The 23,825-nt window shown below is 44.3% G+C and overlaps 1 protein-coding gene across 4 annotated transcripts in view; it reads left to right on the top strand.

Annotated features, from left to right (window-relative positions):
• Positions 1-3,685, top strand: part of MALT1 (MALT1 paracaspase) — a 38,700-nt gene extending 35,015 nt beyond the window's left edge. For all 4 annotated transcript variants that reach the window (XM_064438351.1, XM_064438350.1, XM_064438349.1 and 1 more), the window contains one exon: positions 474-3,685. In XM_064438351.1, coding sequence (XP_064294421.1) covers positions 474-938 — 465 coding nt within the window. In that variant the 3' untranslated portion in view covers positions 939-3,685. The remainder of the gene's footprint in view (positions 1-473) is intronic.
• Positions 3,686-23,825: the final 20,140 nt, after the last annotated feature.

Genomic DNA, 23,825 nt, shown 5'->3' with positions numbered 1-23,825 from the left:
ATTCAGATAATTTAGATAAATCACGTTGCTTTGCAGTTCTGTTGAGGTAGCTTTGTATTGTCTCCATAATAAGTAACGTTCTTTGGAGGGGGAAAAAATGGCTAACAGCACAATTTAGCAACTGTAGTTTCTTAGCAGAAAAATGAAAGTCAGGGAATTGATGCAGTTTATCTCTGTATCTTTGTGTCATGAACATCTCTGCAGGACATCACTTGGTAACTCTTCTTCAGTGCTTTTGGCAGCTGGTGTAATATAAGTGCTTCTAGAAATAAAGATTATCACGTGAGCAAGTATTAACCAAAGGAGGTCCTCAGTAAACAAGTCTTGCTCAATAAGTGTCTTTAGCTCCTGAAAAAGTTAGTCATCTTCTCCTATAGACTGTGCCTCTTTAAGTGTTTCCTATGTTGTTATTTTAGGGAGGAAGTGTAACCTTTTTTCTTTATCTCCCTGCCCCTCCGCCCCTCCTTTTGCAGGAACACTTGATCTTCACTGTTTGCTTGCACTATGAGTATCCGGGAATAGAAGATACAATGGATGAAAGAAAGGAAGTTAATGTTGGGAAGCCCCTTATTGCTAAATTAGGCCTTCATCATGGATTCAGAAATAATAATTGTCTCCAGACCTGTTGCATGGCTAATAATCATTTTCATAATCAAATAGAGTCAAGTCCAGCAGCAACTAAATACTACGTCCCTGGTCATTGCCAACCAAGTTCCTGTCCAGGCATTTATCATCCAAACCGTATTTGCTCAGACAGCATCAGACAACCAGAGGCATGTTCTTGCAATGGGACTTCAAGGATATTAGCTTCAAGACATGAAGTACAGAATTACCCACCACCTGTGGAAAAAAGTAATGTACCAGTAGAGACCACTGATGATACTGTTGAACTGGAATTCCTTCTCTCTGACAACCTCAGATTCTCTAAACAGCAGTAGCTGTGTTTTGTTCAGAATAGACCACTGTATCGCCCTTGAATAGGAGACCTCCCACACTGCTTATCTGTCTCCTGGAGTTTGGGGGCTTCAGGACCAAGGGGATTGGAAGTCTAGAAGTGCTACTGGAAATAAGGTCATGAAAAAATTTCAGAACCAAAGCGACGAAACTGGACTGATAGATTCAGGAATGAAAAAGGCATGGTTTTTATTTTTTTCTCCTACCATTTGACCTTTGATACAGGGGAAAACCTGAACTCCTCAGTTTCCTATTCCATTCTCTGGCAGTCAAGCAGCTAACAGAGCAGTCTTGCATTTCTGGGAGGAAGATGCCTATCTCTGTTAGGGGATGAAAGCCTGGCTGTGGTGACAAAGCTTCTCTTGAGATAGTGAAGCCCTGGATCTTCCCAGCTGCTTCTGCAGCACCAACTGGAGTTATAAAATTTACTCTAAAATTATGTTTCCTAAATCTTCTGTTTTCAGAGAGGAATTGCTCATCCTATACAAAAACAAGAAAAACATGAATCACTGTCAGAGGAAAAAGTGTTCAGAAAATTAAGCGGAAAATGAATTTCCATATCCTCTATGATTTAACATGATTTTAAAAAATCCATTGGCCCCACAATTATAATTATACCTTTCTCTTCCATTTTTCAGTTCCCATTGTTCAATATCCAGGGATTTCTTTTTACATACTGCATTAAAATAAGGTTTGTGTTCATATATGTTGTAAGTTTCCTGTTGAGTATATAAGATGACACATAACATAAATGAACTGAGCCAAGAGGGAGCTTTTACAGAAGTGAAGTTACCATGTTTTAATATTCCAGTGTTACAAATATGTCTCCTTCAAGCCTCAGTTTCTTTCCTTCCTTGTATGTATGGATCAGTGACTGACATTCCAGTTCCTTGGATGTAGCTAATGATAAGCTTTGACTGCTTTCTCCTCTCCCATGGTCAGATGTCCAGTGATGAATGGGTAAAGAGCAGCGCAAGGAAAACAAAGCCTGAACTGAGCTAGTAAACTAGCATTACCACTGTTTTTTGTTAGGAGAACTAGATTGCAAGATCCCCTGTCGGAGGGATTAAAGTCACAGATTCATACTGTGGTGGATTGCTCTTATGATAATCTTTCTCTTAAAGACTTAGACTTTTATTGGTTTGATTTCTGGAAGGGTGGTCTTTCCATGTTCTGCAAGAACACTAAATGGAGATGTGTGGAAAAAGTGCCTGTTCATAGCAAGCAAAGTATCATATAGTTAGGCACACAATAAGACATGCTGAAGGCTAAAAATGAACAGGCAAGATGAGTGAAAACTTCGGGGTTCTTCAGGCTGAAGTACCAGGATGGTGTTCCTGGACACCAGCCATTGCTTTTCTGTGGAGATTTAAACAAACAAACCCTACTCAATTGTTTTCCAGGCCAAGCTAATTTATATTCATTCAAATTAATGTGCTAACGTTCTAGCCTAAAACTGTGAAAATCTAAGACAAAGATTCCAGCACACAAACTTGTAAAAGTGTCCCAAGGTGAGGGACACCTCCTTCATGTCACAACCTGACACTTTGTATGTAGCCCTACGTGTGTGCGTTTGCTCCGGAGCTCAGAGGTAGAGTTTATCCATAGACTAGGTGCCAGAAGTAAGCTAGTCTCCTAGGTCCTTTAGCCTCCAAACCCCAGAATCTCACCTTTAGAGGTGAAGGCATAGGTACCTTCCGAAGACAGTTGATCCTCTACTGAAAGGCAAATGAGCTACTTTCATACGGTGCTTTACTGCTTCATTGACCTCAGGGAACAGATAAATCTAGCTTGGGTTAGCTGCCAAACCTTTTACATGTTGCAAAAGTGTTTTGATCTGTGTTTGAGAAAGGGCAGTTTTGCTCACCAAACTGTTTTGCATATTCAGGTTGAATAGTTTGTTCAAAAAAAGACATTTTTAAAAAATGTTTGGTTTTGTTCCAAAATACTGAAGAATCTGTGACTTGCCTATTTGTATCTGGGGATGAGTGTGAGAACACGGATGTTTTACTTGGTCTTAGAAAGTCTTAATGCTTTGAAAGCATGAGAATATCGGGGTGAGAGGTAATTAAAGTTCAAGGGAATTCTCAGATGTGGGTAACAGCCTTTCCTGCCCAGGTGATACCGATAAGCAATTGCTTTAATTAAGATCCCTGTTGTGAAAAAATTTTTTACCTCAGAAAAATTATCATGGCGCTTTTCATTAAGTAGGTAGCAAAAAATAATATCTCATTGACGTGGTGGAAAACCAGTTTAAATCTTCAGTTGAGATCCACCCTTCTGGTGGGATTTGGTAGCCTTGCAGTGTGTGGGCTGGACACTGAGGGGGGTGCTGTACATGGTCATAACAAGTTTCAGATGGGAACGTTAACGCATCATTAACTACATATGTTGATCTTCAGATTCATCTGTGCTGAAAGGTAGATATCTGTATGTGGATTTTAATGTAGTTATTTCCAAAATTACAGCCATGCTTGAAGTAATCTGCAAATGAGCTTCTTGCAAATGACTTTCTCCTTTGGAGAGTATTAAATAGTGAAATATTTATTGACGAATGAGATGTACCTGTGCATTAACTATCGAGTATAATTGACTTAGAAACCAAAAATTATACTTTGAGAAATGGTCTAGTACTGTAACATTTAGCTGATACTTTGTTGCAGGTTTTTAGTTTGTATAAAAGCTTATTCTGTTTCTTACCGTGTAATAAACTGTTGTCTACAAAACAATATATCTGTGGATATGTAGTTGCTATATTCTTCTACTCCTCCCAGTTTAAAAACTCCCAAACTGTATTAAAACAATGCATATAATAAAATAGTTTCCTTAACAGAAAAGAAGGGGAAATCTGAATCATGAGCTTCAGCTCAAGCTAAACGTATCTATACTCTGGGCCTGTACAGGTTTCTCAAAACTGTGCCCTTAGAAGTCAGAGGTGGTTTTGGTTGGTTGGGTTTTTTTGCAAGTTTATATGAACTTCTAGCTTCTGAAATCCCAACTGTACTGCCGGCTAAACCTAAATGATCCTTCTCCATTGCTTCACAAAGATATCCAGATGAGTTTCAGTAATATTTGGATGATTTCTGTGAGAAATGTGGGTAGAGAAAGAATCCAATTAAACCTTAGAAGTTGTCCAGAGAAAGGCAGGGGAACTCGCTGACTGTATGTGCTGGTCTGTTTGCAGGTGCGCTCCGCTGCGGCATGGGAAGGGCTTCCAGGAGCAGCAGCGATGATGTGCCAGTAGCTGTCTGCTGGTGTGATTTAAAGCTAAGGGTGGGCAGTCAGCTGGTGCATGACAGTGGGACAGCTGGTCAGCGCTCCATGGATTTCCTGCTGCCACAGAGCTCTAACATACCGTGATCAGTGCTCAAGTTTAGTACGTGGTCCAATGGTACAGCCTCTGTCAACCCAGGTAGGAACTGATTAAGCTTTGAGGATTATAGCTGAGATGCTTGACCTGTAACTATATTTGAACATGGTAAAGAGAGCACCACAGAACTGTAGAGATTGGAGAGAGACCTGTGCAATTCATTGCACAAAATACCTGTGGCAGTAGGGTCTGTGGAGGAAAACTTTATTGTTCTGAGCCCTAATTAAAAAGGGAATTGTGATGGAAAGCATTTTCTGCTGTATCACCGCCTTTAGGAACCGCTTTAACTGTTCAATCATTGATGTTACGAATGAAATATTCTGGTTCTTAAGGACAAACTGTGAGAGGCAGCCTTTTCCTTTGGCCCGTATCCAGTAAAGCACTTTCAAGGTTCAGCATGTATAAATTAAGTCATCTTTTAAATCCCTGTGAAATCAGTGGGATTAAAATACATTACTAAACGTAGGCATTTGTTAAAGCTCTCTTTGGCTTGTGATGCCCTTTCTGAACTGAAGCCTTGGGGTTTTGTGGTTTTGTTTTTTTTTCCTGAAGTGCAGTTGTTCAGGGATAATACTTCTCTTTTGCTTGAAGTATCTGCTAGGCTAAGTTACTTATGTTCTTGTTATTTGGTTTTGGATGTTCAGTAGGTTTGGAAGAAAGGTTTTTAAGGTGATTCAAATAAGCTCAGGCTTCTCTGGCAAAGGAAGAGTTCATATGCTTCAGAAAGGCCAGTCCACTTCTTCCATTTTCCCTCCCCACTCCACCAGAGTTGGGTAATTTAAATGCTGTTGTTAATGCAGCATTAAACTTCTGAGAGTGATCTAGCAAGCGATAAGAATAGAGGTGCATGAGAGGCTTATAAAGAAAAGAGCTCTCCTAAATTAATGGTTTGCGATTCATTTGGTCTTCGGTTTGACATTTTGAATGTCACATCCTTGGCCTTTGCTGACTGGGCTGGCCGTGCTCTTCTCCAACCTATGGAAGACAGTGCTGGGGCTTAGCATGGCACCAGCTGCCACTGGCATGCATCCTCCTTGTATTTCTGTGTCATGGCAAACCACCAAAGGAGATCCATACCTTTATAAGCAGTAAGACATTTGTATGGTCCTATACGAGCATCTTTCTCTGCCAGTTCACTTCGTTTTCTGTCTTTGCCGCTTTGTACGAGTCCTGTAAGGCAGAAGATGTCTCTCTTGAGGTGTTACTTTAAATAGTGCTCTAAAACCATGACACTGTTGGTAGGTTTAGTAGGAAGGAGTTTACAGTTCTGCCTGTGACTGTCCTAGTGCATTGTTAACCCACTGTCACACGCTGTGGTAACGTCAGAACAGTTGTTACGTCGTGAAGGCATCAAGTGTCCAGAATATCATTTTGGAACTCAGGTTGACCCTGGCTAGGAGGATTAACGACAGTAATTCTCTGACCTGATTTTTGGCACAGCTGGGTTCTGAAACCTTCTCGTGGTAGAGATGATCAGCTGGTGTTCTGGGTTGCACCATTTGACACCAGACATCACAGAAACCAGTGAACTTTATAGCTAGTGTTAAGATTGTGGGAAGACAGTAGCCAAATACCATGGGTAAAGTTTCATCCTCAGTTTAGTTCACATAGTGCATTGACCTAGTGGAGTTCTTAAAGTTTTTTTTTGCCCAGGATGACATTGTTATTTCTCTCAAACATGCAACATTTGAACAGCAGCAGGAGGTATTTTAATAGTGCCACCTTTTGACTTGCTTATGCCATTTCCTCTTACAGTCCAATCAAAGCACTGTTCATACCAGGTTGGAGAAATATCTTCTACAAAAATGGCGTGAGTGAATCTAGAAGATTCATAATAGAAGAATCTTCCATATCTGCATAAAGCTCTGCAAGCTCCCTCCTCAGTAAAAGTAACCTTTTATCCTGAGAGTCCTTAAACTGTCTATTTGGCTACGGAAAATCATTTGCACTGTGTAACTCTTGACTAAGGGATTTCAAGGCTGTTGTTGCTTTTGTTCATGCATCAATTACTTTTTCTCATTCTGTCAGCTATTAATAGCTCTGGCAGCTCTCACATATATTAAGCTTCAGGGCTGTATTCACCTTGACATATATTCGTGACTACTGTAAGTATAATGCATTTCAGTATTACTCCTTCCTTGCACAGAGTTTTAATTCAGACAGACTAAGATCTGCTCACTTTTTGGAGTGTGGCATTCTGAGATCTGAGGTGTTTGCCATGAATTGAAGATAGGTTTAGGGTATCAGGTGTGGGAGGAGCGGTTGGGAATTTGGGGGATTTGGGTTGGGTTTTTTTTTCAGTTTGATCATGCTTCTAGTGTAGTAATTGCAATAATATAGGAATTGAGCTAGAACACCTCCATGTTATGGAAATTAAGCAGTTATTTAATTTCTAAAGTACTGCTGCTGCAATTTAGTCATACTGGGCTTATTTTAAGAGCTACTAAAACAAAATGCTGTCTCCCATCCTTTTTTGTTGCCCCGCACAGCAAGCATGAGACCAGGATCCATGTGGGTGTGTGTTACCACAGCGACCAGCCTCCACACCCGCATCTGCAGCGGATGCAGGAGGAAGTGACTAGCACTCCGCCATCTGTTCTTTAGACAGAGTCGTTTGAGTTATTTGCTAGCACCCTGCTTTCCTTTTTCGAAGTCAATTGAAATTAGTATGAAAAGCCTTCAACCTGTTGTGCAAATGACTTCACTACACATAAGATCAAACAGCTCTCAGTTGCTTCCTGGGCTCTGTTATGACTTAACGTGGTCATTAGGATTTATTTCACCTCCCTAAAGGTGAGGCAGGTCTACTTTCTGACATCCTATAAGAGGGTCTACGCTGGGCATGCACACTAAGGCAGCACAAGTTATCCTGTGGAGGTAGGCACCTCTCCCCTATGCATTACGGTCAGGCAGCCTGGAGACCTAGAGAAGCCTATCTGTCTAGCCTCTGCAGAGCTGAAACTGCTCAGATTAATTCCCTGCTTAATGTGCTGGTTTTCAGTGCTGTAGGTATTTAAAGTAGTCCCAGGATTCTTCTCAGTTCACATCCTGTCTTCTTTATGCCTGTCATCAGCTTTTCTCCTTTCTTTTCCCTTCTGTCAAATGCCGGTAGTACCCACGATACCTGCCTCACAGCACCAGCTGAGGATTGGTACAGGCATTTTTAAGAACTGCTTTGAGATTGTCAGAATGTACCAAATTTGGGTGGTTTTTTTTTTTGTCTGCAAAAAGCATTGTAGTCTTTCAAGAGAGTACAGAGTAGCTATGAAATACTGATCTGCTGATTCTCAAAGTTTTGTAGGTTTTGCTCTATGCCTCAGTGATATGCAGAAAACTGCTGCAGGCTCTCTTTCAGTGTTGCAGCTGCAAAGAAAACATTTTACTTGAAACACGCATTAGATTATCAGCTCTGCTTTTAGTGGAAATAATGGGTTCATTTTAATCAGAAAATATCTGTGCTTCGTGCCAAGCCTTTTACCTATCCTGGCAGGTAGAGAATTGCAGCTGTTTGCACACTACGCTGTAATCACAGAAACTATTTGCTGGTTAAAGGTGGAGCGGGTCTTGCAGCACATAAATCGGAGGTAGGACTTGTTGCACGTTACAGTGGGAAACTCCTGCTAATTTCTGTCATACTCTCTTCACTGGCATAATCCTGGTTATAACACAGCAGCTCCCTCGTGTTAAAACACACTTTCCTTTGATGTGGGGATATAGGGAAGCAGACCATTTACTGGCTGTGTGCAATATATCTTGTTTGGCTTTTCTTTTTTGAGGAGTGGTCCTTGTTCCTGTAGGGTCAGATGAGACAACTGTGAGCCCAACAGAAGTAGTGTATAAGCCGTCAGTGAAACCCACAAACTGTTCTGTACTGTATGAAGTATAGAAAAGAGAGAAAATTCTGTGTTTCTGTAGCCCTTCAGAAACAATGGCAACACCCAGCTGGCGTAAAACCGGCGATGAACTTGGACCTGTGCCACCTGCCTCCCCTTGACCCCTCTGTTACGGCCTCTCTGGAAGCTGCGCTAACCTCTGGCTGAGAGCAGCGAGTCGCGGCCAGCTCCCCATGCCCCTCCCGGGCTTTTTCTGAGGCGGCCTTCAGAGTGGTGGAGGAACAGATACTTAACACTTCCCTGCTATAAATGCTGTCGTGTATTGAAGGACTTTAGAGCCACAAAAATTGCAGGTGCTAGAACTTGCCCGCTTGCTGGGAGCTAGCTTTCGTCAAACAGTGGGAGAAAAAAGCCTGCAGAATTGCATGATTAACAGGGAAACGAGTGAAATAAGCACTCGTTTGAGTGCACAGAGCTAATTAAGTCATGAACTCTTTTACCTGATGAGCCGAAGCAATAAATTAAATCTCCTGGTACCACCTAAAGCCATAAATTCTAAGGATGCTTTTTGAAGAACTGTGTAGATTGTAATTTTAAAATTATGGAAATATTTTTTGCATTACAGCTTTTAGTTACTGCATACTATGTTTGTTTAAAAATATGAAGTTTATGTGCACATATATGTATGATTTTCATTGTTTTAAATGGGCCTCAACACAGTGCAATATTTTCTCTTAATGAAAGCATGGAAGATGTAATATGAGTCATAGAGTATTAGAAGTGCATTGCAAACAACCACCAGACTCTCACCCTCCTTTCCCTCGTGGTCTGTTTTTTAACTGATATCCTTTTACAGAATCCACCTCTGTGTACCTAAGTTTGTCACTGCTGCCTGAGCATTCATTGATTTGGCAAGCAGCAGCACCATTCCTCTTGAGAAACCCCAGGATACCTTTAGGTGATCTGTTTATCTACTGAGCTTCCAAGTTCTTCTTGTCGTTCTTTCTCCATAACTCCAGCCACAACTCATTGAGCCTGGCACACTGGGCTGACATTGCAGGGACTACAGCCAAATTCCTGCATCAGAGTTTATATGTTATCCTGTTTCTGGTGGACGTGTGGCAGTGCAACCCCTTGTTCTAAGGCGGAGCTGGAGCCAGAGTTTTACCTATGCTGCCCTGCAGTTAATGAATACAGAACTTCCTAGCCTGTTCGGTGTTTAATGTTAATATTAAACTCTGCCATTTAATTTCACAAGAAATGGCACTTAGAACACTCCTTTTTGTGCAAGACTTGTCTGTATAAACTTTGGCTGACAATGTTTGTTTGCTTATGGTCTTCTGTGTAAAGGAAGCACTTGACTGAAGTAGGCGTGTTCACTAAACTTTGGATCATGAATGGATGGAAGGAAGAGGTCACAGCTGATCTGCACCTTATTCTTTGTCATCTTCTCTCAACTATAGCACTGCTTTACGTAAAGAGAATAGATGATCAGATGTCCATTGCTTTTGATTTGGCATATTCAGCTCAGATCTTCAGCCCTAGATAATCTACAATATATTCAACTCTGAAAATCTGTGTGGATCTGTAAGTTTCCATTCACTGGAGGTCCTCCAAACTTGGCCTCTAGCTTTGGACTGATGTTTCTAAGATTAATTTCTTGGGGTTTTCACTTCCATTCAACTTTACAACTGTTTGTGAGCTCATTCATCTTCTGGGATGCAAAAAGATATTTCTAGAGTGCAGATTCTACTTAGCATGCAGCAGTTTTTATTTCAGTTCTCATGATAAAGTTATTACTATTAAAACACTCCCTGAAGCAATACCAATAAATCGGTCAGATTCAGACTGTATTACCGAGGTTGAGACTGGTTACTTTGCTGGTTCTGGAGTTATTTATGATCAAGACAAGAGCTAGTATAAAAAACCCATTTAGCAAGAAGCTTTTCTATCAAAAAGATCTTTCTGCCTACAGCTATGTTCTGCCAAAGAGCATATTGCTTGTGATGAAAATAGTCACTAATATCTTCAACCCAAAAGCAAATTTCTGGAATGGGAGAGAACAGTTCAGGTTGAACAAGAAGTCTGATTCCAGCTCTCTGAGAAGACCTCCTGCCTGCAGGGAGGCCCATGCAGCTAGGGCCTAAGGAGCTTCCCACAGAGGCTGTTCTCACCAATGAGTTCACGTGCTGGATTTAGCCCCATGCCTGGGATACCTGGGCTGTCGAAGGGACTTGAATGGTCATTTGACTTGCTTACTGCTATGTTAAGTAATGATACTGTGTTCTGCAGCGTCCTTCCTTCTCTCTGTCTGGAGATGTAAGTAAAAAGATGCTTTTATTGCTATTGTAACAAAAATTTTGAAACTGCAGCACTTTACAAAAGAAAGCTCTTGGACTCTGGTATGCAGTGTTCTACAGCTCTGCTCTCTTCTACAGCTTGCATGGCAGAGGCCAGGAAGTGGTGTCTTTTTGGAGAGCTTCTCACTTCTGCATTGCCTGTTCATGTTGTTCTTAGTCATTTGAAGTGACTGTTAATCCTAATTGACCTGTTTCTACAGTACAGAGTCCACAAGCAGCATTCCAGCAGACAGGCTGAAATAAAGAACAGCATCAAAAAACATCTGCCCCTGCTCCCTCAACCCGGGGGGTCAGAGAGCAGAAACACTGAAAGTGGCCAGCGTGAGGCAATTAACGCCGCTGCAACCAGTTTGCACAGAAATTAACCTGAACATTTTTCCTTTTGCCTGATACACTTCTTTTAAATAAGCTTTTAAAAAGACTTGTTTTATACTGTGTCTGTGAATGTAAAATTTAATAGCCCACGACTCTTCAGAGTATTTGGCATTTAAACATGTCTACAAAATGAATGCAAACAGATACAGATACCCTACATGGTATACAAAGTAAATGCTGCTACATGTTAGCTTAAAATACCACTCTCCATTTCACTGTATTGCAAAACTACGCTTGCAGATTTTGATCCCCAAAATTGAGCCGTGTAATAAAATGTGCCTTATAGAGCCAATTGTGAGATTATTCTGATAGCGTACATCAAAAGCAAGAGTTTTGTTCCCAGCTTTGCTGTTTTAAGTGTCCTTGAGCAGAGGTCTGTGCCTTCTGCTGCTGTCTCTAAGAATGTAAGCAAGGTCCTGGAGAAAAAGTCCAGGGCTGGGAGTCAGGGGACCTGTACCCACCCAAGACAGGACCAGGTGCCCCAGGTAACCGTGGAGCCTTCTAAAACGAGGTGCTTTTGGTGTGTGAGGTTGCAACAGTCCCTTTCTTTTCATAGAATACATACGTGGTCTTGTATGTCTCTGGAAAAATACGATCTTTTATTAGACTGAATTCATTGCTGTGTTGGTTTTGTGCAATCACACGCTCTCTAGTGGCTGAACAGAAGTGTACAGCTGCTGATCTAGGGTACAGCCCTGTAAGGGGCCTCCCTTCACCAGCTGTGATGCCAAATCCACATTTTCAGCACCCTTTGCCCTTAGCAGGCTGCAAGGGGATTCAGCCCCTCCCAAAACCTGCCTGTTCTTCTTAGGGTATGCTTACGAGCCAGTCTGGACTTACTGACCCTGCTGCACTTCAGGATGAGGATGCATTGTGGGGAATGGGGTGAAGGGCACAAGAGGGAGAGCATGGTGTGGGATGTGAACAGAAAAGGTGAAAATAGAAAAGAAATGCTGGGCCTAACCCTGCTTGTAGGCATGCCACTTGAAATGCAAGAGATCCTTTTAGCAAAGAGCGAGGGAAGGCAAGGCAGCAGGCGCTCTTACCAGATGAAGCACACTTGAGGGAAACTGCAGGACTGAAAAAGTCTGAAGAGGAGAGGACTTGGCTATCTCCCCTCATATTGGCTGATGCGGCTTGACAACAGAGATTGATCTGACAACTTCTGAGGGGTCTAAGGGCTGCATCTAATTTTCATATATATGAAAATATTCATATTCTTTGCAAAAGTTCAACAGTTGCTGTTTGAGTGAACCTGGCAGAGTAGTAACCGCCTGGGACACAAATTTATCTTTGCTTGTGGTTGTAAAGCAGCGACAGTCTGCTGGTACTTTGCTGGAGCAATGGAACGAGATCAAATCCAGGCAGTAAGATGGGAAGACCAGTGCACGTACTTGGTGTGCAGAGGTGCAGTGCACTGGGCAATGGGAAGGAAAAGAGGAGGTTTAAAGCTAATTCATTATCTGTCTGCCAGGACAAAATTGGGGTTTGACTTGTGGTTTGGTTACATGTGTATTCACTACAGAATTCAAATCATGCAAGCCCTCTTGGTCTATGGAATCATTTTTGCTTGTTTAGTGGCTGTGAAGAATGAGGGGTTTTGACCCTCTGCTCAGTTATCAGCTTTCCATCAGCTTCTTTTTCCCTTTTCTAATCCCAATTAGATGAGCCACACTCTCAGCAGGCCCCTGGTGCCCCATGTGTGCTGGAACACCTTTACACCTAGTGGTCTCCCATCATCTTGTTTTATAGTTGTTACTCTTTATCTTTGCTGCTGGCAACCCAATAATCAGTTCTTCTCTTTATATACACTGATAAACAAAAAACCTTTTTTTTTTTTTTTTGTGAAGGCTTGTAAGTTTCCACAGCTGGAAAAGCTCTGTCTGATGTCAAGCACCAAACATTTCCCTTTCTTATCAGAATATGATAGAAAAGAAGGATAAAAACCAGCTTTTTATCTAAAGGTTCCCAAGAGAAATAACTGTTCTTTCTCAACTAATTCTATGTAAAGTTATTTTCCTTTTAGACTCATTAGTTACAATATTTTCTCATTGCTATCATCTTGGTGCTCATCAATAGTTATAGTAAAGTTTATAATAATAGCTGTCTTGAGAACGATATTCATAGTATTTTTACATATACAAGTGATACTGAGTCATCAGTGACAACAGCTTCTTAAATTAGCAGATGGTGGCCCTATAAGAAAACATGTTTTCTTGCCTTATCCCTCAACTTATTCCCAGACTGAGCAAAGATAACTAGGTAGTAGCATCTGTTGATGTAATATTTCCTGTTAAACTCCATCTGCCTGCCAGATCTGATGATGTTCAAACTATGGTATATGTAAGGTACGAAAGGTATAATTAGAATTTTGATGTATCACAAACTCGAGTTGGTTTTAATTACGTGAGATAGACATTTTTGGACAGCTCTAAGAAGAACAAAAAAATGTAGTGAGTAGAGAGATGATGCCCAGCAGTTGACTTAGCTACCTAGATTATTATTTGCATGCATGCAGTGCAAAATGTAAATTTTTGCCTTCTCTGAAGCCAAGCCATTTCTTGCATGTTGGACTTGTATAATTGTTTGTATTATTGCCATGGAAGGAAAGTGGAGAAAGGCTTTCAGAATGGGTCAATCCAATTTCCCTGCTTGCAAAGATGGTATTGTGGCATTTGAACCTGGCTCATAGGTATGACAGAGTAAGCAGGGTTTAGATCAGGTTTGCTGTTTACCTTTCTGATGTTATCACAAGTCCATAGCTCGCTCACTGAATAATTTTTACCCATTTTTAATGGACAACATTATAAAAATAAGGCTGTGAGGTTATTTTCCAAAACTTCCAAATTTCCAAAATTATAAGGGGGTCTGAAGTGGACCAGACCCAGCTCCACCTGCCAGGGTCAGACATGGGACTGTGCCTGTGGGTGAGGGCACTGCCCATGCTGGGGTCCACCACGGGTTCCTCCAGCTCAGACCCCTGGTGTGGCCAGCCCCAACCCTGCTGCACCCTGACAGCTACCTCTAAAACCTCCTGCAGTTTTTTTTTAAAACCTTGCTTTACTATGAGAGTAAACACTGGATACCTAACAGTTGAACCTTTGGGATAGAAACTCAAAAGACTGTGTGCTTTTGTATCAAACTTGAATTTTTATTCAACTATTTAATTTTCAGTATGATTTCAACAGGTTGTGGTTTGTTTTGGTTTATTTTATACTTCCTTCAAAATATTCACCAGGCTCAGAGCAATTGCAATGTGCCACCAGCACATCACCTGCAAGGTGAGGGCTGTGCCAGAGGAAGCTCCATCCTCTGCCACGACTCAGCCACGATGCAGAGGCTACTGTAGCCTGGTGCCAGCTCCCACCTGCCGCTTTACCCCTCTCCCTGCCACAGGGGATGCTGTGGTGAAACCTCCTCCTCCTCTCTCAGACCCTGCAGACAAGATCTGGGAGGAGGTGAGCAAGGGTCTGTCACTTGGTGCCTGTGAGTGTGTGAACTCAGCACAGAGGTGCGGGGGCTCACCTAAGTGATGGGACCCCAGGAAGCTCTTGCTCTGCTTCTCCATCTGCCATTGCCTATGGGGCTGCTTTTAATGCAGGAGCTTCAGATCTCTGGTTCCTGAGATCTTCAGTCTTGGTCTGGGTTTCTCAGTGTTGTTATAACTGCTGCTGTAACTCACGTATCAGTTATGTTGTCAGAAATTTATTCCTTCCTTCCTCCATCATGCAGTTGCGGGGGGAGGAGAGTGAGCAACATGCAAAACTGACTGATGTTTAGGGAATAGTTTTGACAGGAAAAAAAGGAGAGATGAAACATTTCAATAAAATCAAGATGTTTTGCTTTTAGACTGTTGTTGGCATAATGTCTGTGGTTTGAGATTGTTTTAGATGTGTTTCTTCATTAGTGAAAAGATGGTTTGAAATAATTGAGGAAAAAAAAACAGTTGGGTTTTTTTTTCCATTTTGACACCAAGTGACACAGATTCTCCAAGCTCTAATAGTAATAACAGCAATGCCCTTCACCTTGTCTACTTTTAATCCTGGCTATATTGTGTTCTCCTTTGGAATCCATCAGCCTTTAGCTGGAGCACCTGCTGATGAAAAAAGCCAAGTTCATCTTGGAGCCTTTGAGGGAGGGGGTGCAGTACAAATAATAAAGTTCAAATTGCTTCTCATATAAGAGATTTTTTAATACAAACAGACCCTGAAATTTCCTGTTGTCCCTAGGTAGAGGTGCGTACAGATGGATACCTGCAAACAAAGACCAAGGAGTCGTACAACTCTAACCTTCTTTGCTTTGTTTTTAATGTGCTAGGAAGATCCTTTCTAACCAAGTGTGGTTTTTGCCCTCCCAGAGACCATCGCAGCCACCCCGATTGGAAAGTGAGGCTGACTGAATTGCATGAGCTTGGCCGGCCTGTGGAGTTGGGCTCAGGACTAGCAGCTGGCCCTGGCCTCTTTGGTTAACTAACATAGTTTGTGGCCCATGAGTCTGGCTGTTGCTTCTGCTATTGATGTAGAAATACCATGGGTGAGATCATTTGTGGGAAAGGTCACACAGTAGCTCAAAAGGAATAAATGATACTTCTTGTCGTGAAGGAAGCCTACAGTAATATTTTTAGTGGTTAGTTATTCAGTCCTAGAGGAGGCTTTTTAGAACTGAGGCTGCACTGTGCGTGCATGTTTGTCGAACACATTGTGCCTGTTGAGGCTGGGGAGAGCTCCATCAAGACTCGTTAACAGAAGCTCTGGTTCTGGTGTTTCTCCAAGTGCGTACACACACACCCACACACACACAGCTGCATACAGGGTAACAAACGGTTAATGCCGGTAAAGCTGTAATTCTCTAGTTATTCAGTTCCACTGTTAAAATTCCTTTGACAGGAAGGCTGGAAGCCCTCACCACCTGAGCAGTTGGCTGGAGCAGCCACCAGGTGTCAACGTTCTTCTGCAGAGAGGCGGCGTCCGCTGCCTCTCCATCGCCTGGGGCATCTCCTCTTCAGCGAGATGCTGATTTCCCTTTCCGGGCAAGGATCTGGGTAACAGTGTGAATTTACAGTACTGGAGTATTAAAGTTATGCTGTGTAAGGAGTGTTTTTGAGAACTTCAGTTCCACTAAAATACTATGAAAAGGAGGTTTTTCTGTGCAACCAAAACCTCCAAGAGTTTCCTCAGGGCTGCTGCCCCAAGGGTGACAGCATCCCATGCCTGCCCCCCACCCTGTCATGTCCATCCACCACCTCGGATCGTGCTGGAAGGGGGAAGGAGGCAACGCAGAGGGACGGTGGCAGCGCGGCGAGGTCCACGGCGAGGGTGGCACGAAGCCGCAGATGCTGAGCGCGTGGTGTAGGCAGCATTGCTGAGGGAGCAGCGGGTGCGTGGGAGCATCATTTCTGAGGCAGAGGTTTCTGAGAGGTGAAGGGACAAAGAGGCAAGATACCCCAGGTCTGAAACGGTGGATTAGCCCCCACAGACAATGCGTGCAGGTGCTGGAGGAGCCGATGCCCACGACATGCTTGTAATCTCCCCAAGCAGCCTGCCATTAAACACAATCTAATCAGGGCTGCAGCAGGTGCAGCCAGACCCAAGTATTGTCACCAGTGACAGCAATGGATGTCTTACCAATGGATAATGGTTTGCCATCACGCTGCACAGGAAAAACACGCTGATTTTATGGGGAGGTAACCAGACTAGAGCAGCTGGGGGTGTGGGCGTGCAGCCACCCCACCTCGTGTCCCACAGGGATACTTTGTCACCTGGGAATCCCTTCCAGTGAGATAACCGTCCTCTATCTGTTTCTTTTATATGAAACAAACCAAAAGAGCCTCACCACCTGCCCTTTTGTACAAAAAGGGAAAGCCACCAGAGACTGCTAATCTGTCTCAAATAAGGCTGATAAAACTATGAGCATGGGCTACTGCTGAACACTGAAACCCTCAGGGCTGGGTCTGTGCTTGGGCTGGATGCACCCCTGGTTCTTCCCCTCCCTATTCTGTAGCCCTTGAACCTCCTGCATCTTCTGCCTCCCTTTGTCAAATCGAGAGGGGCGTTTCCAGTGCTGCACACAGCAGACTAACAGTGTGGCATGTCACAGGGTGATGCATTATGCAAGCAGAAGTGTTGCCCTAACCCGGACGTGTTTTGAAACATTTTTGGTGTTTTAGGTTGTTGGGTATTTTTAAGACTTCTGTAGGGTAGTAGAGCGCTCACCGGGCAGGGAGCAGGGATTTCCAGTACAGAGCAATTTCCCTCCCTCTTGCCATTGCTAATACATGCAAAGTTATCTAGGATGGAGTGTGCGTATGTGAGTAATGCCAAAGCCCAGTAATGACGTTAAGTTAACTGGTAAGGACAGAAGATGTAGCTTGGGCTAGAGGACTGTTTGCAGTAGACCTCGGGTTTAAGTCTGTGGTGGAAGGAAGCCAAAAAGCTATTAATGCTTTGGTTTCTGTTGTTTAAGACTGCAAGCCTCCAAACTTCCTTAATGTTCCTCTGGATGCTGGCTGCAGACATTTAATTTTCCTCAGAAATATTTACAAAAAGAAACTTGCCTTGTTCATAATTGTCCACTTAGCTCTTACATAGACTTCTGAAACCCTCCAGAGGACTGCGTGTGTGGTCGGGGCCAATCCCTGGCCTGTCTTTCTGTTGCAGCAAACTCTTCAGGCGAAGGCTTGAGAACCTGTGATGGGTACATACTGTGTACAGGCAAGGGTTAGCAAACCTGAGCTTTTAGATTTCTCTGTACTTCCTATTTGTAAGCGTGCAACCTAAAACATGCTACATAAGGAAGATACGTGTGTGTACATATCTGTGCATATATACAGATTGTACACTTCTGTAGTTTTAAGTGTCCTTAATGCCAGGTCCTCAAGTGCTGCTGTCAGGCTGTGAGTCGGGCAGAGGCAATGGGTTGCTTTGGCTCCCAGGGTTCGAGGGTGCAGGTGAGACGCACAGGAGCCCAGGTGGAGCAGGCCTGGCTGCGTGGTGGCTGCACCATGCTGCAGAACTGCCACAGAGGTGCTGTGCTTTCTGACACTGGAAGTCCTCTGCGCACCTGGAAGCTGACAGTTGCATGAGCTCAGCAGCGTGTCTGAGCTGGAGTGTTGGCAGAGCTGGGTGCAGGTCGTCCCTCCAGACAGGTCTGGGGCACCTGCGAGGTGCTCAGCAGGGCCAGTCTCCAGTGTGGGTGCCCTCTGAGGATGCACTGCTGACAAGGACAGCCAACATAATCCAAGCAAGTGACTGTAAAGTGCTGCTAAATGTGCACACCTCACCTTTGCACACTTTGCTGTTTGGTTACACAAGCCAGGCTTAGCATTGCTCCATGGCACTTCATAACTCCCAACTTAGGCTGTGACAGAACCACAAAACAATAGTGCTAACACAAACACCTGTGAATTATTTTCAGTAGTGAGTTCACCATTGACATAAGTGGCAACTGTACAGAGAGACTGTCAGTTTTTCACTGTAATCTGCTGTCGATAATTTGCAGGACAAAAGCAAACATTGCTGAAACTTTCCAACTCACACTCGTTCTTGACTTGTTTCCTGGGCAGCTGTTAGCACAGGAGCCAGCTCAGTTGTTATTAGACACCATTAGGTGGGAGAATCACTGTAGAGGCAGCAATATTTGCGATTTGAATAATAGCACCTGTCTTTCATAGGGAGGGTCCCTGGGGTTCATAGGGGGTTCACTGCCCCCCTTCTGCCACAGGCAGCGAGGTAAGGAGAGCTCTCAACAGTCAGGGCTGCATTTTGAGGAATTTGTATGTCTCCTAGCCATTTGTAAAAATCATATTTCTTACAATGATCACTAGGGAAAAATTATGTGTATAGGAGCAAAGCTTGTAAGGGGCTTGGGGGATTTTTTTTTTATTATTAACTATTTAACATTAACATGAGCTTGCCAATATTTAAAATATTTTTTACTTAATCAAGAGTTTTAAATCAATATATACAGAGTTTAATACTCAAATGCAAACTATACTTTCATTTCCCCAATACCTTATCACAATTTTTGATCAAAGTTATTTCTGCTTTTGATTTGCCTCATCACAGTGTTTGGGTGTCTATTACTGCTCTTGGAAGGCTTTTCACACAACCTGATACACTTCTCTGTCAAGCAGCTTTTCTGACACTTGAGTTTCAGTTCGCTTTCCTCAGTGTCAGCCCCCTCTAGCTGGTCCCTTCCCCTCCACCGCCACGATGGGCTGGGCAGCCCTGCGGCTCGCTTGCAGCCAAGACCCCACAAATACCAAGAAAACCAGGTTGCACAAGCCACCAGCCCCGGTTTGGGTGACGGTTTGCTAATTGCTACATATTTAGGGTTACATATTTTGTTCAGTAGAGATCTTTATGGCAGCAGAAAAGGAAGTTTTCAGTACAGAAAGTAGAGTTGTTACACAAACTAAATGGAATTTGTATAATTCTGACTCATCCTCTATAGCCTTTGGTGGTGATGAATCAGATGTCCTTCCTCCAGCAGGAGATACCCAGTACCAGCACTGAAAGTCTGAGATTGCTTGAAAGGCTGTACAGGCTGTGCAGGCTGAAAACCAGCAAGCCACCTTTATTTTTATTTTTGCTTCAATTGTAGGAAGAACATCACGGGCAGCTCGAAATCAGCAACCACAGACAGGCTAAGCTGCAGATGACATCCTCATCCATGAGGATAGTGTTTCCTGAGGTAAACAGAAGAAAAGTAGCACAAAAATCACTCCTGCTGGAAACAATGTGGCACCTAATTGCGGTTCTTCCGCTGCACAGGTTTCTTAATTGGCTGCTAGCAGCTTCCACCTAGTTCTTCTGATGACTTGCTCAGAGGCCAGCTCTGGTTGTTTCGGATTCCCCTTTATCCTTATTTCATTATGTGCTTGTTCCATTTTATGAGGTAGGCTATGGAAAGGCAGAAGTGAAAGCACTGCTGCTGGCGGCACGGAATGCCTGGCTGAGCTCGCCCCCAGAGGGGCAGGCTGCTGGCCACCACTGCGTGCCGTGAGGCATCGCCTCCGGTGTGCCCTTCGCCAGCTGTGTCGGTGCCAGACTGCCTGGCTGACCCAAGGGCACCAGCAGGAACCCTGCCAAGCAGGCATATACAAGCACGCTGTGTATTCTGGGTTGAATTTTGCAAGCTCGTTGGCACCGTGAGCTAGCACAGCGTCCCCCAGTCCAGTTGATAAAGAAAAAGTCTTCCAACAACTGTCAAAGACCTTCCCAATGTAAGGGTGTGCATGTGCCAGTTATTCCTCTTCTCTGTCCACTGCTTGGGTTACCTAGTACAGCATCTTCTTTCACTTCTTAGTTTCTAACTTTAGAAGAAATAGCTGAAGCACACAGATACTGTCTGCCTCTGCTCACGCAGGTGAGCCGTGGCTCTGAAATGGCAGCAGCAACCAAATCCTGTAGGACACATTGGTGTAGAAAGACAGTATATGCGTAAATGATCGTAACTGATAGCAATTTCTTATGTACTTCCCTTCATTGCTTGAAGAGATGTAATGAGTAGGTTGGTAGGATACATACTCAACTACACAAAGATTTTCTATTCTGAGCAAATTGTGTTAGATACTGTCTAAAACAAAATCTAAGTGTTGCAAAAATACTTCCTCTCCTTGTCTGGTTTGTAGGATTCCAGCTGTGAGAGAAGGTGTATCCAGTGTCAGAAGGGGCCCTGTGGAAACTCCACCTATAGCTCCTATAGGGAGCTCCTAATGAGGCCATTCCACAGACTCTGACAGTAAGTGAGCCAGGGAGCATTGTACATGGCATGATATTTAACGGGTATTACAGTAAAAAATCATCTCCCAACCCTGTGTTTAGGTTCAGCTCTATCCTTTTGCTCACAGTGCTGTGTAAATGCAGGTGAACATACAGCATTCAAATAGCTGTTGATAGCACCATCTGCAAAAGGCTAATGGCTCATTCATTAAGCAGTGGGAGCCAGCACAGCCACGGTCTAATCAGATAGCGTATGATGAATAATTCAGAAATAATCCTTTTATACTTGAATAAATATCAGGAGAAGGAAGGAAAAAACCCTGTACATATGGCATGTTAAGGGAACAAAACCGACATTTTTCAATGTCCTAGGCTGATGAGCTTTGTTATACGGGATGTTAATCATGCAGGTGGGTAATGCTTGAAGAGAAAGCTGACTGAGGGGTTTCTGGCCCAGCATTTGGAAGGTGTTAGTAAGCGGAAAAGCCCATGGTGCTCATGGGAAAATCCATTAGCCTTACATTTGGCAATATGTATGTGGTTCTGTTGTGTAACTTGCTGGTGACACAGGTGGAGGATTGAGTTTGTGAGGAGACGGCTGGGAAGACTGAGGCCTTCTGCAGTGCTCTTCTGTGCAGCTGGGCAAGTCGCTTTGATCAGGTGTGTGCTGTTCCTCATGCAGCTCCTGCCGACACACCCACACACTTTTCACGGGAGCATTTTACCCTTAAACTACTTGTTTTGCTGGAGTACATGGTGTGGTGCATTTGCAATCCTGACCAACCAGATAATTGTTCAGTGGGGCCTCTATATGGCTAGTACAGATGCTATAAGCGATTTCCTTTGTTTCAGGGTATCTTAGTGCAGAACAAAACAAAACTATATGAGCTGGCAATGTGCACCTGCAGCCCAGAAGGCCAACCGCGTCCTGGGCTGCATCACCAGCAGCATGGGCAGCAGGTCCAAGGAGGTGATTCTGCCCCTCCACTCCACTCTTGTTAGACCCCACATGAAGTGCTGCATCCAGCTCCAGGGTCCCCAGCATAAGATAGACGTGGACATGTGAAAGCAGGTCCGAGGAGGGACACAAAAATGGTCAGAGGGATAGAACACCTCTGCTATGGAGAAAGGCTGAGAGAGTTGGGGTTGTTCAGCCTGGAGAAGAGACAGCCTCAGGGGGACCTTCTTGCAGCCTTTCAGTATATAAAGGGACTTAAAAGAAAGATGGAGAGAGACTTTTTACCAAGGTCTGTAATGACAGGATAAGGGGCAATGGTTTTAAACTGAAGGAGGGTAGGTTTAGATTGAACATAAGGAAGAAATATTTTATGATGAGGGTGGTGAGGCACCAGAACAGGTTGCCCAGAGAAGTTGTAGATGCCCTATCCCTGGAAACATTCAAGGTCAGGTTGGAGGGGGCTCTGAGCAACCTGGTCTAGTGAAAGATGTCCCTGCTTACTGCAGGGGGTTGGACTACATGATCTTTGAAGGTCCCTTCCAACCCAAACCATTCTGTGATACCATGGTTCTAACAATAGCCTGGAGGTATGCACAAAGCATGGATAATGGAAGCCAGCATGCCAGCAAAGTCACATCCTTCGTGATGGACTTAGGCCAGGGGCCATGGAGCAGTGAGAGAAGCCAGAGCAGGGGCTGCTTCCAGCAGAGGCTGTAGCACCCCTTCATTCATCTTGATCTTAGGTTCTCCAAAAATGGTACTTCAGTGCAGAAGAAACACCTTTCCAAGTTTTGGCAGTCATTGTAAAGTTTTCCTACCTCATGTCTAGAAATGCTTGGGCTTAAAGGTATCCTTTTGCCAACAGATGTAAACCTGTGACAAGCCTTCCCAGAGACGCAGGGTACAACCGTCTGCCATGAACACCAGTACCGCCTCTTGGCAGCTTGAGGATGACTAGCCAGAAAGTGTTGCAGGCATATGGCCTGCATACCAGGTCTTGTATGTGTGCAATAGTGAGTCTTATGTATGTGCATATTTTGAGCAAACCCCTTTTTTTCTAACTGAGAATCTGCTTGGGACCTCACACTATAGTACATATGTAGGCGTGAGAGTACCTGAGGTGCGTGTGCTCTCCTTCTGGCGGGAAAACTGCTATTGTCTGATCTGAGCAAAATCTGTGTCCCCTTCAGCCCCAAAAGTGGACTGTATAAGCTGTTTGTGAAAACAGAAGGACCTGACCGTCACCAGGTCACTGGTGGCCAGAGGTCTACATCCAGCACTGATATAACCCAGGGCTGCAATAAACATCAGCAGACAAGGAGCCGGAGTGCGGTGTTGAAAGCTCACCATAAAGGCACCAGAGCTGCCGAGTATGGCATCCAGCCACCCGGGCTGCATTGCTGGAAGGACACAGCCTGGATCCGGAGATTTTGGTGTCCTGTATCAGGCACCTTTCCAAAAAGGAATAAATCTCCTTTATTTTCTGCCATTCCTCTGTGAGGATGCAGCACTTTTCAGACATTCAGTTTCTCTCTTTACTCTTACTCAGGCAAGAGCATTCCCCCCATGTGGATGCTGCTGGGCCTTAAACACCTCCACAAGCATGCCATCCTAAGTGCAGTGCCCACACAGTCCTACAGAAGGAGAAAGTACGCCATCACACCCCTTCCCACCATGCCGTGGCTCAGCCTTGGTTCAGCAGATGCTCCCAAGGGGATGGGATCTGAGCTGCTGCTGGGAACGGCAGGTACAGCTGAACCCAGGGTAGGACCAAGGCACGCGCAGGCTCTGGAGACCATCCCTCCTGCTCAGCTGCGGCCACGCGCACCCTGCGACGCCTGATCCCAGCCTGCCTCGCCGCAGGGAAGGCATCGGTTCCTTGAGCTGGGTCCCTGGAAGGGCAGCCCAGCTCTTCCCACTGGCCGTGACGAGTTCCCTGCAGCGGAGGCATCGCTCCAGCATGCAGGGCTGCAGCCGGGTCAGGCCTCAGCTGGCTCGCGGCTCTCCCCACACGCAGCTGCAGACACGGCGGCCATGCCCTGCATGCAGCCGCCTGCTCCCGTCTGCGGCCAGCCCAAGCAAGCCCCGCAGGGCACAGCAGCTTCAGCCTCGGCCTGCAGCAGGGACCTGCTAAGATAGCCAGCCAGCCGGTCTGCCCGCAGGATGATCGCACCCCTGGCCTATACGCAGCACATCAGGAAAAGGGTTGTGCTCAGGAAATCAGCCATTCAATATCGCTGGTGGAGCAGCTTA

Source organism: Phalacrocorax carbo, chromosome Z (assembly GCF_963921805.1).
Source record: "Phalacrocorax carbo chromosome Z, bPhaCar2.1, whole genome shotgun sequence".
Classification (NCBI taxonomy): domain Eukaryota; kingdom Metazoa; phylum Chordata; class Aves; order Suliformes; family Phalacrocoracidae; genus Phalacrocorax; species Phalacrocorax carbo.
This window is presented reverse-complemented; position numbering and strand designations above follow the sequence as displayed.